The sequence below is a fragment of the Anoplopoma fimbria genome, chromosome 24 (genome assembly GCF_027596085.1).
Source record: "Anoplopoma fimbria isolate UVic2021 breed Golden Eagle Sablefish chromosome 24, Afim_UVic_2022, whole genome shotgun sequence".
Classification (NCBI taxonomy): Eukaryota; Metazoa; Chordata; class Actinopteri; order Perciformes; family Anoplopomatidae; genus Anoplopoma; species Anoplopoma fimbria.
The window spans coordinates 3278581-3294325 of NC_072472.1; the positions used below are offsets into that span (position 1 = coordinate 3278581).

At 39.7% G+C, this 15745-nt stretch overlaps 2 protein-coding genes across 2 annotated transcripts; both read left to right on the top strand.

The window, feature by feature from the left end:
• The first annotated feature begins 1704 nt into the window (after positions 1-1704).
• On the top strand, positions 1705-8825 carry LOC129113083 (solute carrier family 22 member 4-like). Its single transcript, XM_054625218.1, has 11 exons — positions 1705-1911; positions 3060-3242; positions 4539-4642; positions 5340-5494; positions 5633-5804; positions 6017-6143; positions 6654-6751; positions 7085-7299; positions 7825-8007; positions 8195-8330; positions 8756-8825. The coding sequence occupies exons 1-11, from the start codon at positions 1705-1707 to the stop codon at positions 8823-8825; spliced, it is 1650 nt and encodes a 549-aa protein (XP_054481193.1).
• A 1281-nt stretch (positions 8826-10106) lies between these two features.
• Positions 10107-15414, top strand: LOC129113845 (organic cation/carnitine transporter 2-like). The gene is given in 9 exon segments (XM_054626321.1): positions 10107-10313; positions 12700-12745; positions 12748-12836; positions 13026-13129; positions 13340-13376; positions 13491-13591; positions 13865-14079; positions 14477-14659; positions 15266-15414. Coding segments are annotated over 9 exon segments (1131 nt in total).
• Positions 15415-15745: the final 331 nt, after the last annotated feature.

A 15745-nucleotide genomic window follows, 5' to 3' on the forward strand; every position in this document is an offset into this window, starting at 1 on the left:
TGCTTTATTCTTTCTTTTCTTTAACCCTTCTCTGTCTGCATTTGTCAACTATCTGTGTTCACCATATGGTTTCAGTGCAGGCTTTCTGAATTAGTGCACAAACAGAAAAACAAACCTCTTAAAGTTTGAAGCACACAGTTTTCTAGAATATTATTGAATGTTGTAGAATTAAGATTTGACTTAACTGAAACTATATATTGATTTTTGTGTCATAATATCCTTTTCTGATTCTACCACCAGGAGTCATCAGTTAGCCATTTTTAAATCCTACACAGAGGTGTTTATAATACAAAGACAAACTATTATGAGTTCCTACAAAAGCTACATTTTTGGTTTTCATATTCCAAAGAAGTCATATCACTTTATTTTTAGTTATTTCAAAACAGATCGTCAACACAGTAATATTTAGTATGCCAATATATGCTGCAATAATTGTTTGTATACTGACATAGTCTGGTGCATTCCCTTTCTTTGTAAACTTTTAATGTTCAGACTGGATTGTGTTGCATCTCTCTGTTTCTGTTCCGTCATGTTTTTCATTCAGGTTTGCTGTTTCCTGCTTTTGTTTTGAAGTTAACTTCTCATATCTCTTGTCTTGTTCTACTTGCCTTTGTTAGTTTTCCGGCTTTTGTGATTGTCTGCCCCGCCCTCATTAGTCTCACCTGTCTCTCGTCAGCCCTGTAGTCACCTGTGTTCCTGCTCACCTGTTCCCACTTCCCCATTACTCTGTCTCTATTTAAACCAGCCCAGTTTCTGTTGCGCTTTGTTTGTTTTTCTTCATTTATGTTTGGAGTTTTGGTCAAGTTTGCCTGTATCCTTTCCTGCTGACTCCTGCCTGTTCTGTGGTCAGGATTGTTTTAATTAAATCATTGCATTGTTTCTGCTACCTGACTCCCCGTCGCCCCGGTTACAGGCGAGCTGTGACAACAATTTATGGCTTCATAACGTAACAACTTAACAACAATCACCACTAATTTTGTGTTGTTCAAATGACCACAATGTACCCATATCTAAGACTTTAGCATATGAAAATAAAGCACAAAATGGATTTTTGCCAACAGTTAAAATACTACTAATAAACAAATAGAGGTTATGCAGACACACGCTTATGACACGTCTGCACAAAAGCCCTGAGGGTATACTGGCTTCACAGTTGAGAATCAAGTATTCTTTGTGCAGTTATACTCTACTGTAATTACAACCACACCTTAGTCATGTCAGAGCATCAAAGCATGATCCTTTTCTGAGAATCGCATTCCTTTATGCTACGACTGAGGCACATATGTCCTCTCTTCAGATTGCAACAAGATATTTGCTTTGACAAAAACAAATACCATGTACATTTTACATGGTATTTGTTTTTGTTGTTTTTTGTGCTACCAGTTGGGCGGAGAAACCACCGGGTCATCTGGTTTGGCAGTTTTTCTTAACTCAAGCAGGAGAGGCAGCAGGAGCTCAGAACTGCTCTTTATTTGGAAATTACTTAACAACAATGGAGAAGTGAAAATCACACCTGCGTACAATTCATTTTGAGGTGAAGCCAAATGGCCTTTATAGCGTCTACAAAAGGGAGCGAGGGCGGTGACTGGATGAGGAATGCGAATACATAATAAACTGTTACTCGGTTTATGCCCCAAGGTAAAAACATGTTACAGCGTTCAGCATATGGAATGGTAGTGATCAGAAGGTGAGGATTCTCTGACTATGAAGGACTATGCTGAAAGCATCGCTTTCCTGGGTCAGTGGGGACGTTTCCAGAAGCTCATCTTCTTCCTGCTGTGTGCCAGCATCGTGCCCAATGGATTTGGTGCCTTCGCCCTTGTTTTCCTGACAGACTTGCCAAGTCACCACTGCATTATTCCTGACTCCAACCTAACCGAAGAATGGCATAAAGCCAGCATACCGATACAGGTGAGACCATAGGGGATTGCTAAAATGATCGTCATCTTGATAGTATGGCGCTCTGCATCAACTTGCCCCTGAAGTTTTAAAGCAAAAGAAATATCGAGCCAAAATGAAGTAAATGTATTTGCAGTGATAGTTGCTTAAGCAAAGAGCCATGATCAGCTTTATGAAACATACCTGGCAAGGTTTCATTAAATGAACACACAGCAACAAAAAAATGCTATAGAGTCATAGATTATAATATGTCATGCATGTATGGCAAGGTGCCATCATTAGCAATACCGGGATGAGTTCACTGCATTAAGAATGTGACTGTCTGAGGTCTGAGTACAATAGTACTAGCTGTAGATTTGCAAAGCTTCACAGCATTGTTAAGACGTGCTCTTGTTTAAAACAAAGCATGGTCATAAACTAGTTTGAATGAAATCACAAGGTTTGAGTTAAAGGCTGTTCTGTTATTACTGTAGTTTTGCCAGAATACATAATGTTTTAGTATTTTTTGCCCCTACATTCCCAAACACTGTAATTAAACATGCATTACAAGTATAACTTTACTGAAAAATATATGTTAATAATGGCAAAATAAATGCAATAATATACTTAGATATAGAGTCATACATTCTAGTAGTTTATGCATGTATGGCCAGGTGCCCTCTTATACCGGGATAATTTCACTGAATGAAGAAAGTAATTTAATTAATTGTGACTTTGTTAGTATAATAGTACTCAGTGTAGATTTGCATTGTTAAGAAGTTTTCTTGTTTAGTATAAAGCATGGTCATAAACCGGTTCAAATTAAATCACAAGGTTTGCAATAAAGTTAAAGGTTGTTCTGTTATTACTGCAGTTTTGCCAGAATACATAATGTTTTAGTATTTTTTGCTCGAACATTCCTGTATAATAGTACTCACTGTTCGCACAACATTGTTAAGAAGTGTTCTTGTTTATGTTCATAAACTAGTTTCAATGAAATCACAAGGTTTGCAATGAAGTTGGAGTTTTCTTCTGAATTTTTTCAGAATTCCTATTGTTTTTGTATTCTTTGCCCAAACATCTCCTCACACCGTATTGGAACACGCATTACAAGGATAAGTTTACCGAAAAACAAATGTTACTAATGCCACTAATGAAGTTTGTGTCGTTGTGACTGTGAGGTGGTGGATGGGAAACAGCAGCTCAGCAGATGCAGCAGGTTCAGGCTGGATTTGGTCAGAAACTTCTCTGCTCGGGGATTCATTCCTGGGAGGGACGTCAACCTCACTGACCTGGAGCAGGAGGGATGTGTGGATGGGTGGAGCTACAGCAAAGACACCTACCAGTCCACCATAGTCACTGAAGTGAGTGTGTATGTTCAATCATTCTTTTTTATAGTCTCTCTAGTATGTTTGTGCAGTTGTCTTGTTTCCTGTTTTTGTTCTAGGTGTTTTAATGCCAGTTTACGTCACTGCATGTGTACCACATCAGAGGTTTGGTCAGAGGTTGGTGCTGTAGACTTGCACTGCGTTAATTCTGCCAGAAACCAGTACTGGCTGGAACAACTGTAGTGTGATTGGCGGATCCTCTGTTCAGGCACAACAGTCTTTTGTGTGAATTAATACCTAGCAACTGGCTAGTTCTCTATCCAGCCTACTTAATCCCACCATGCTTTAGTGCTACACTGGTTACAGAAAATAGGTGATAATAATGTATTTTCCTACAATGTGACAAGAGTATGAACCCTTGATGAAGCATTAAGATAAAAAAAAAAAGTAGCAACAGCGACCTGTCAATCACAGTAGCCCAGCTCTAAATCATATCCTGCTTTGTGGTCTATTTGACTCTAAATGGACCATAATCAACTAAATTAACATCATGCTGTATTGAGAGACTTGAAACTAGTGATTAAGACCATAAACTCATGTTTCCAATGATTACTGAGGGAATAAGGGTCCTTTTCTCAGACTTACAATATACAATACTATACAATCAGACTTCTTTTTGCAACCAGTGGAGTTTCCCTGCTGGTCAGTAGACAGAATGCAAGTTTTAAGACACTTCCTCATGGGCTTCACTTGACTGAACCGGAGGTTGCCGTCTGGTCTGGACAGAGACTCGATCGTGTTTCTGTCATGGGATTTTTATTTGCATGGGCGTGGAGAGGAAAAGCTTTTGAATGAAACCCTCAGTGTTCTCTCGCTCTCTGTTGTCAGTTCAACATGTTTTATTGTCGTCCTACTTTCAGGAGTCAAAAGACGTTCCACAGCACCACACCCATTTACTCATCACATGGTTGATGGAAGTACACAGAACAGACTCAGTCATTCAGAAACGTTTCTTGTGTAAACAAGCTAGGTTAACGAAACTAAGCACGGTTATGCATTGCTTTATAACATACACTTGTAGCTTTATTTTTTTAAATTCTCAAACATTAATGTTGCATATGATACAAAATTCTGAACAAGACGGATTACACCTGTACATTTCAAGAACAATTATTTCCTGCGTATGAAGAATTAAGAATGCAATTGCAAATTGACTTGTTGAATTCAATTTAATGATACCTAAAGAAAAGAAAATTAGCTCATAACATTAACATAGATTACCCCCCGGTCAATATATTTGATTGATTAATTGTTCATGTGTGGATATTCTAGTTTGACCTGGTATGCAGTGAGCAGTGGAAGCTGACGTTCATTTCCACAGTTTTCTTCGTTGGGGTTCTTCTTGGATCCTTCTTCTCAGGACAGCTCTCAGACAGGTACTGAGAACACCATGTGACGCACATAAGGCATTGCTTTTATGCATTTAATTACCTCTTTAAATACCCTTTAGACTGTATAGTAGGAACTAAATACTGAATTACTAATGACTGAACTTTACTCATTGAGAGTATTTCTTAACCTTTCCACCACACGCAAACTGAGTTTAAGGTCAATTGAAAATATATTTTGTAAACGCCCTCTAAGGTGTAGATGTGTGATGTCCCAATTCGTGCATGCCCATTTTCTTACCTTCTCAGAGTCTTCCTTGGCTTAATACTGCTCTTGAAGCAACATCGTTTGTACAGAATTTTGATTTTAAAACGTAGAGGAAATCTGATTGAAAAATATCTGTATACATGTAGACTTAAAGTGGTGCTTTGTTGCATTTTTGTCAATACTAAACAGTAGGATGTACAGTGGTGGAAGGATTCAAAGAATATTTTGATTGTGGTATTACTACTTTTGAGTAAAAAAAGGATCTGAGTACTTCCTCCAGCACTTTATATATGTATTTGTACTTTATTTAGCCTTAGGGTGCTGTATAACATAGACTAAACTACAACTATAAAGTGCATTCATTATGTTTGTGTTGAACACATCTACCGATCAGATCTGCAAAAAAAAAAAAGATGATTCATTTCATATACTTTTGTAGTGATTTCTAATTTTTACATTTTTCTATTTCTCTCATAGATTTGGAAGAAAACCTGTTCTTTTTGCAACCATGGTGGTCCAGATGGTGTTTACGTTTATTCAGGTCTTCTCTACTTCATGGATTATGTTCACTGTCCTCCTTTTCATCAATGGTTTGGGACAAATTTCCAACTTTGTAGCTGCTTTAGTGCTGGGTACATATGAACACTGTATTCTATATAAATACTTCCACAATAGATTTACAGATTTAACAGATTGTGTACATATCTGCTTGCATTTCACTTGTTCACCACATGTAACTGTCTTTGTATTTTATTTATCTCTGTTTGCAGGCACTGAGATTTTAACTGGCAATATACGAGTCCTTTACTCATCTTTGGGCTCATGTTTAAGCTTTTCAATCGGCTACATGATGCTGCCTCTCTTCGCCTACCTTTTAAGGGACTGGAAGTCTCTCCTGTTGGCCTTGTCGCTGCCTTGCCTGGCCTATATCCCCTTCTGGTGGTAGGTTGCACTAATTACATGAATTTCCATAAAGTTAGTTTTTTTCTGGTTTTTTTTAACCAAAGGATATCACTCCATGATATATATATTTTTTTAAAAACATAATGATCCTTATTAATGAGTAAACTTTTTCCCAAGAAAAGTATTATAGCTTTATTCACCATCTTTGAACCAGCCTGAACCTTCTGTTTATCTCTTAAATTCTGGGTTAGGATGATCCCAGAGTCTCCTCGGTGGTTACTCTCTCAGGGAAGAGTGGATGAGGTGGAGGCCATTGTGAGAAAAGCTGCTAAGTGGAACAAAGTTCATGCTCCAACCGTCATCTTTCAAGATTACAGTGTAAATTGACTTGCTGATAGTTATTGTTGAAACTCTATGAAACATCTTCTGTTATTGGTGTAAACAAAACACCCACGACACACTGGACGTTATTAACGTCGCCAAATGAATCTAGTAAATTAAAAAACAAAATAATGATGATCATTTCTTCTTTTTTACATTTTTAGTGGCATTTTAAGATGAACATTTTTTCAGCGTACATGTGCAAATATCTGAAAAGTTTAAAAACTGACCCTATTCGGGACAGACAGGTGAAATAAAAAAGTATTGCATTTGTCAGTAGTATATTGTATGAAACTGTGAAATTGATTTATTTTGCAGTACAAATATTAGTGTTGGTTTTAAATTAATGTTAAAACAGGTCATGTTGTCTCAACAAGTAACTTTCTGCTCTTTCCTTCGCGTGTATTTTATCGGTCACTTACTCACTCAATGAAACAAAGGATTTTGTGCTACTCTGAAAAGGCACAACAAACAGAGGGTGAGACTTATGGTTTTTTTATCTTCCAGGTTAATAATAAGAAACCCTCTGAAGATAAACAAAATGTCTTCAGCCTGCTGAGGACCAGCAGCATCAGAAGCACAACACTCCTTCTCTGCCTGGTGACGTGAGTAAACAGCTGAACTCATGTTCATATTTTTTCTGCCATATCAACAGAAACTCAAATGTCTGAGAGGTTCAACACATTGACAAAACACAATTACATGATAGCGTACAGGAATATGCCGCAAATGCAGAAAATAGGAAAATACAGAGGTAATGCTGCACATTTCCCATTAAAATAATTGTTTTTAGTATCCACAACCAATGGGGGATTTTGGGGGACTGCTTCTCTGACTGCCCTTTGTACAAAAGTGGCATCCCCAAGGTCTGTATTGGGCCCTCTTCTATTAAGGTTTCTTTATAAATTACGCACATTTAGCATCTTGTCTTGACCCAGGTTTGGTTCGTGTACCGGATACTACAGCTTGTCTTTCAACACATCCCAACTCCATGCTGACCCCTACATGAGCTGCTTCATCTCAGCAGCTGTAGAGGTACCAGCATACATTTCTAGCTGGCTGGCTCTGCGCTACCTCCCACGACGGCTGTCTTTATGCTGTATGTTTCTCATTGAAGCGGTGGCCCTGTTTCTCATTCAACTGGTGCCTCAAAGTAAGCAAGAAAAAAAATGACTCTATACTCAAAGATTGATGCAAATTGTATATTGTATATATGTGTATTATATTTTATTCTAAAGAACTTAAAGAACCTTTACAAAAATGAAGCTATTCTTTAAGCATCTTGGTGTTTAACACTATTAAGCTGTAGAGTTGCTACAATAAGGGAGTAACTTATCACAAATTCAAACTGACTTTATCATTTCTTCACGGTGAGCAACAGCAATGTATCATACATCTCCAATTAAAATGTGCTTTGAATCAGCCTCAGTCAGGAATTAGTTATGCGTTTCTTAAACATGTGTTTTTTAACATTATTTAGGCTAGAGGGGATATGCTCAAAAGCTTTTGTTTTCAGCATACCCTTATCGGAGTTAGAACAAAGCAAACAATGTTTTTATATTGTCTTAGGTCTCCTATGTATATGAAATGGATTCTTGTATATTTATAATATTTTACATCAATAGTGGTTGAATTGACAGATATTGTGTTTAAAAAAAACTATTTCTTTATCTTTTAGGTCTATCAAATCTGTCTATTGCACTGGAGATGTTGGGTAAATATGTTGTTACCATTACTTTCGGCATGATGTTTGGCTACATTGCAGAGCTTTACCCAACATTGCTCAGGAACACAGCGGTTGGGGTATGCTCCACTGTTGGCAGACTGGGAAACTGCATCGCACCGTTTTTGATAACTCTGCGTGAGTAAACTAGGTTCAGATGATGATTATAACCATTAATTTGACATTTCCTCTATTAAGCAGCTGCACTGATTTACCCAACTGAAGTCTGGGCCGTTAAATCTTATTTCACCAAGTTTGGAAGACTCAAATTCACACCCAGACTTTTCTCCCATCTAAACCTCCCCTTCTTTTTAACTTTTTTTAGATATCTACCAAGTACATCTTCCTCATATTATACTGGGCACTCTGGCTTTTGCAGCTGCCTTTGCTGCTTTCTTTCTACCAGAGAGCTTTGGACGACCTCTACCTGAAACTATACAACAGATGCATAAGAGAGAAAGGTAGGCTGCTACGTTTTGTTATGGAGCAGTATATACTAAGTTTTAATAGATGGTTTAACACACTTTTTTTACAGTGTGGTGTAGGTAGTTTCACAAAAGTAAAGGATCTTAATACGTCCTCCACCACTGGCTGTTTACAACTTGTTCTGCTGCCCCCAAGTGGCAAAAAAGTCCTATTTTTCAGCTTTAAGGATTATCTTCAGGCATTTACTATATTAAAGTGGTTGGCATTGTTATCACACAGAATGTCTCCCCACGAAAACTTTATAAAACATGTTCTAAGTGAAATATCAGCTAGTTGTGATGATGATAATGAAGTGGGTATCAGCAAAGGAATATTTATACTTTTTTCTCTTATTGTTGTGCTATCTACAGAACTTTACAATCAGTAATGTTTTATGTCTTTATTTTTGTCCCTATAACAGGATAAAGTGTCCGTGCATCACTGGAAAAGAAACCCCAATACCTGTGGTCCTCCTGGAAAGTCCACTGTGATTATCTAGCACTTTACTGATGTAGGTGATGTTTTGATATTGAATATCATTGACCTACTATTTGTTTACCTTTCTTAATATTTTGGTATTTATTGGGGGGTTTTAAGTTGAGTAAAATGTATTTACTTTTTTAATACATTTGAAAACATTATTGTTCTCTTTTTTTTTTTTTAGACATAAGTGTGTAAAAATGGAATAGAATAATGAAATTGTGGTGTAATAAATGTGGTCATTTTGAAGTGTTTTCTTTTTTTGTCTCGCTTTGTTTTTGTCTCGCTTTGTTTTTGTCTCATTTCGACATCTGCACATACACAAATGTTATCGTATCTTAAATGACCAAGATGAATACAAAATATTCATGGTGTCAGGTGAATTTTACATCTCAATAAAGGTTTTTGGGTGACATTATAAATAAATCTCATTCATAAATTAATAGTGAACCGCCCAGCCAAATATATTGGTTAAAAATAGAAATAAATCCACAGCAAATGTTTTCATAATCATTCAAAAACGTAACAGTTCTACATTATGAGTTACTGCAGTTTTAAGTGTGGTTTTTGTTCGAAGTAATGTTGCTGGAGAGTCTCTATTTAATTTATTTCAAAAGTGGAAAACTAGAACTTATTATGAGTCATACATAGTCTAAATCACTGTTCATTTTTTTAATAATTGGTTATGGTTGTTCTTGAGCAATGTAATACGAGACCCTATTATACACAAAAAATAAAAAAAGTTAAATCAAATTCAGGAACACCAACAACCTGTTACAGTTCTGTCTCGGCCTGAGGGAATAACAAACTGACTCAATGGCTACAATCCTTACTCACACGACCACTTGTGTGTTGTTAATTAACTTTTGCATTAAAAAAAAAAAAAAGTTTTATTGTCTCTGTAATGTTTAACCCGACAAGGACAATAAAAGAACAGAATAGCAATTTGGCTTTTAGAACTGTTACACTGCAGCTTTGTTTTGTTGGCATTTGTCTGAACAAATATAAGTTTCTATTACGGCAGGCATATGGGTGACTTGTTTACTCTTTATAGCCAAGTGTTTGTATCCCTGGCAGCTATACCAGCAGTCCTAAGTGCAAGGAATTACTTGAGAAACAGGCAAAATCTCATGTTTCAATTTTTCTCGCATGTTTTATCACGTTGCCTACAGGGCGTGGCTATCACGGCAGGTCAGGGGAGGGCATATCACACTTTTTTTTTCTGGTGCAGTAGAAAAAGAAGTGGTCAAAACGATAAACACAGTGCAAAGGACGGTTAGGATTCTGCGACCATGAAGGATTATGAACAAAGCGTAGCTTTTCTGGGTCAGTGGGGACATTTCGAGCAGGTTGTCTTCTTCCTGCTCTGTGCCAGCATCTTGCCCAATGGATTGAGTGTTTTCTCTGTTGTCTTCGTGACCGACACTCCCAGTCACCACTGCCTGGTTCCTGAGGTCAACCTGACCCAAGATTGGCGCAATGCCATCATCCCCATAGAGGTCGAGGTGTTTCTAATCACAGCTCCTTGGAATAATTGGTTTCTCATTATACGTTACTGATTTAACAATTCCAAAAGCGAGCCATGCCGTAAAAAAAAAAAGACCTACTGCAAAGTATTTTATACTATATTGCTCAAAAAATACATTTTGTATTTGCTGTGATATTTTTAGGCTAATGTTTACGACACAGTTGATATAACATTGCCGGTTAAAGAAAACATGGACTGGTAGTGTTAAGTTTAGTTAATGTTTATTGATTCAGTTCTGCATTTCAGTTAACCATTATCTTTCTTTGTTACTAACGTGACGTCACAAGTGCGGCGTTTTATCATTTAACTTAGGTAGTTCTGTTATCCAGACAAAAATACAAAACAACAAAAAGCATCCAAGTGGAGATAATGGTTTGTTAAACTGAATAACGTTAGAAATAAAAGTCAACTTAGAGTGTCCTCGGTTTCACCGGCTACCGGGCCTTCTTCCTTTTAGTTCTTCCTCGTTGGGCCGTGTCCTCCAACTATCCAGTCCACGTGTGCTTACATTACATTACAGTCATTTAGCAGACGCTTTTATCCAAAGCGACTTACAGGAAGTGTATTCAACATAGGTATTCAAGAGAACTACTAGTCACCAGAAGTCATAAGTGCATCTCCTTTTTAAACAAGCATCTTAAAGCATAAACCAGAGCAAAAGTATAGTGCAGAAGCAAATTACTATGAAAACAATAATTGCAACAAACTAATACGAATACAATAAGTGCTACAAACTAATACCAATACAATAAGTGCAACGAACTGATGCGAATACAATAAGTGCAACAAACTAATGCGAATGCAATAAGTGCTACGAGGAAGGCTCAGGGTAGTACTTCATGAAGAGGTGAGTTTTCAGCCTGCGCCGAAAGATGGGCAGCGACTCTGCTGTCCTGACGTCAGTGGGGAGTTCATTCCACCACTGAGGGGCCAGGACAGAAAAAAGCTGAGACCGGGTGGATCGGCCGCAGGGACCTCTGAGCGACGGGGCAACCAATCGCCCCGAGGCAGCAGAGCGAAGTGGTCGGGCGGGGGTGTAGGGCTTGACCATGGCCTGGAGATAGGAAGGAGCTGTTCCTTTCACTGCCCTGTAAGCTAGCACCAGAGTCTTAAACTGGATGTGAGCTCTTACAGGGAGCCAGTGTAGAGAACGGAGAAGGGAAGTTGTGTGGGAGAACTTGGGGCGATTGAACACCAGACGTGCTGCAGCTTTCTGGACAAGCTCCAGAGGTCTGATGGCCGACGCCGGGGCTCCGGCAAGTAGTGAGTTGCAGTAGTCCAGGCGGGAGATGACCAGAGCCTGGATGAGCACCTCCGCCGTCTCCTCAGTGAGGAAGGGGCGAATCCTCCTGATGTTGTAGAGGAGGAATCTGCAGGAGCGTGTGACGGATGCAATGTTTGCTGAGAACGACAGTTGGTCGTCCAGGGTCACACCCAGATTCCTCACAGTCCGAGTTGGCGTCACCACGGCATCATCAATGGTGATGGACAGGTCTCGGTGCGGGCAACCCTTCCCCGGGAGGAACAGTAGCTCGGTTTTGTCCAGGTTGAGCTTCAGGTGGTGTGTCGCCATCCACTTCGAGATGTCAGCCAAGCACGCAGCAATGCGTGCCTCCACTTGGGTGTCACCGGGAGGAAATGACAAGACCAGCTGGGTGTCATCGGCATAACAATGGTAAGAGAAGTCATGCGAGCGAATAACAGAACCCAGAGATGTTGTGTAGAGCGAGAAGAGAAGGGGGCCCAGAACTGAACCTTGTGGAACCCCCGTAGTCAGCATGCGTGGTTCCGACACGGCCCCCTCCATGTCACCTGGTAGGATCGGCCTGTCAGGTAGGATGCAAACAGGGATGCAAATCCCCTCGAGGGAGAGGAGGATCTGGTGGTTCAGAGCCAGGTCCAGGAGAATCAGGACAGAGGAGAGAGAGTTTGCCATCCACCGCAAGGAGGGCCGTCGAGGGACTGAACCCGGACTGGTGGGGGTCCAAGAGGTTGTTCTGGTGGAGGTAGGAAGACAGTTGTTTGGATAGAAAGGGTAGAAGAGAAACCGGTCTGAAGTTCTTGACATCAGAGGGGTCAAGTGATGGTTTTTCCAGAAGGGGGTGACTCTGGCAGTCTTGAAAGCCGAGGGAAAGCATCCCGAGACGAGAGATGTGTTGATGAGGTGGGTGAGGAAAGGAAGGAGTTCAGTGGCAATAGACTGAAGAAGAGGGGAGGGGATCGGGTCAAGGGAGCACGTGGTGGGGCGGTTAGATGTAACAAGGTCGAGGACCTTGAAGCAGTCTGGCTTAAGTTCACGTTTTTATGTGAAATGCAACTAATGACAGTAATGAGGTTTGTGTGGTTGTGACTGTGAGGTGGTGAATGGGAAACAGCAGCTCAGCAGATGCAGCAGGTTCAGGCTCGGGGATTCATTCCTGGGAGGGACGTCAACCTCACTGACCTGGAGCAGGAGGGATGTGTGGACACCTACCAGTCCACTATAGTCACTGAGGTGAGTGTGACTGAATATTACACTACAGTTCAGTAACTGAGCTATAATAAATCATTAAAGCTGAATGGAACACATCATAAAATCTACATATTTAACTTTGTTTTGCTCAGGAAGAAAATGTTTGGTTGATTTTTTTAATATCAAAATGGATCCAGGTTATTTTTCTTTGTCCATGCATGGATACTCCAGTTTGACCTGGTGTGCCGAGAGCAGTGGAAGCAGCCATTCACCATAACAAGTTACTACCTGGGATTTCTGTTTGGATCCTTCTTCTCAGGACAGCTCTCAGACAGGCACTGAAAACACCATCTCATAATAATGAAAATATATACACACCCTTTGCTTAAAACCTTTTTACATAACTTTTGCTTAACGAAAAAAATTGTTGATAAAAAAAAGAAAGACAATTTTAAACTTATAGAATCTTAAGCAACCTATACTGTAAATATTTTTTACAAATATTTTCATTTTCTCTTATTTTGTTGTTTGACTTCTCATTCTAGGTTTGGAAGAAAGCCGGTTTTCTTCGCCACCATGGCAGTTCAGACAATTTTTCATAACAATTCTTCTAGCAGTTGTTGAGACATTTCATTCTAGACCAAAGTGGTGGAATGACACACCAAACTGCTGGTGTGACAGTTTTGTATCTTGCAGGCTGATGAGACAAAGACACATCCAAAAGGACATCACAATGTCTTCAACCTGCTGAGGACAAAAAACATCCGAAACACGACACTCATTCTGTGCCTGGTGTGGTAGGTGTCCAGTCTGAGCATTTCGATCATGAAACACGTCAACACAATTTGATTCTTGGCGTTATTAACATTTGCTCATTGACAGCACTGATATTACTCGGTTTTGTCCGTCTTTAGTTTTATTTCTCTCTTCTTGTTTGTTATTTTTATTCAAAGTCCTAAATCTAATGGTCTCAGTCTGCTGGTGGAGCTACTGAATGGTACCTGTCAAATAATGTTTCTGTAAATATTTCCATTGAAACCTCTCTGTTGCCTTTATCCATGTCTTCCCAGGTTCACTCTGAGTACCGGATATAATGGCCTGTCCCTGAACACATCCGGACTTCATGCTAACCCCTACATCAGCTGCTTCCTCTCAGCAGCTGTAGAGGTACCAGCATACATTTCCACCTGGCTGGCGCTGCAATACATCCAACGACGGCTGTCTGTCGTTTGTATTTTGCTCCTTGGAGGACTGTCGCTGTTCTTCATTCAACTGGTGCCTGAAAGTAAGTCATAACTGGGTGCATCCCAGTACTGTTATATTTCCAAGCAAATCTTTTTTAGCCCTTAAAACAGTACACAGTTTCAGTATTGCAAAATTGATGCAGCAGAACAAGAGGTATCTTTTTGTTTTGTTTCCCATGCATTCATCTTTCATCTCAAAACCTAACCCAACTCCAAAGCCGACAGTTCACTCGGCTGTCTTATGCTAGTAGAAGCCAAAATTGTAGACTTAACCAGAGATTTTTTCACAAATGCAGTGGATCCTCCCAAGAGCTGTGAGCTGAGATAATGGCTGCATGAATTAATGGCAGGGGTTAAAAATGTCGTTAAATGCATTTAATCTGCTGCCGAGTGGGTCATTCATGGACTTTCTGAAACAAACCATTTCTTACCTTTCAGGTTCATCAGAGCTGTCTGTTGCTCTGGAGATGCTGGGTAAATTTGTCGTTACCGCCGGTTCAGCCCTGATGTATGCCTACACGGCAGAGCTTTACCCAGCGGTGCTCAGGAACACAGCGATGGGGACATGCGCTACTGTTGCCAGAGTGGGCAGTTCCCTTGCACCTTTTTTGTTACAACTAAGTGAGTAAACTGGTCTCCTATCGTAATTACTCAGTAACTACATAATTTGTTTAACCTGAATTATCATTTGAAGTTACTGTGAGGAACTTTTAACTTTATTGAACTGTCACAGCCACCGGGTCGGATTCTGTGCAAAATGCAAAAATGATACGATGCAGTTTACCAGAAACTCATCCGTTCAGAGCTCTGCTCCTGGCAGCAGTGACTCTTTTTTCAGCCAGGAGCAGAGCTTCTCATCTCTGCCCTGCCGATCCCCCTTGGAAACCAACACAAACACCACGCTGGTGGAGACCCAAGCCGTATTGCGGGACACACTGGAGGAAAGGGAGGCACTGGAGAACCAGAACCAGGTCTGAGCAGGGCAGACTGTTTGACCCTGTTGAAGTAATATGAGAGGTTTTCTAAAGGGACTCTGGTGCTTGGAAACACTACCACTTTTGTCCACAGGGACCGTCAAAATCAATGCGAACTTCAAACAGATAAGCATCTGATTTCACCTATTTTTAATTTGGATGTGAGACACACTGATTCATTCACTCGTAAATGTTGACAGTGCACAATAACCAGGACTTCCCTCATCCAAATGTCCCCTTCTTGTTTGTACAGGTGGATACTTTAAGTACCTGCCTTATATTGTAATGGGGACTCTGGCTGTTGTGTCTGCCATTGCTGCTCCCTTCCTGCCGGAAAGTTTTGGACGACCTCTACCTCAAACTATCGAAGAGATGCATAAGAGAGAAAGGTGGGTTCCTTAACGAATACAAACGTATACTCAAACTCTTCCTATGTCAATACACTAATATAGACTACAGAAGAAAACTAGCTCTCTAGCTAACTTTGGCACATTTGCATTGAGTTGGAAACTGAAATGTTGATTAATGTGCAATTTCCCTGGTAAATAAATATATAACTAAATAAATGAACTACCAAATTATTGTACTTAAACTACAACTGGTTGTTCAGACAAGAAAATATATAAAACAAAAACGGTTACAAAAAAATGTAAATATTCTTTCATTATGACCACCAAAATGATTCCATCATCATCATCATTATCATCAAGACTTGGACGATGTGACAATGTTA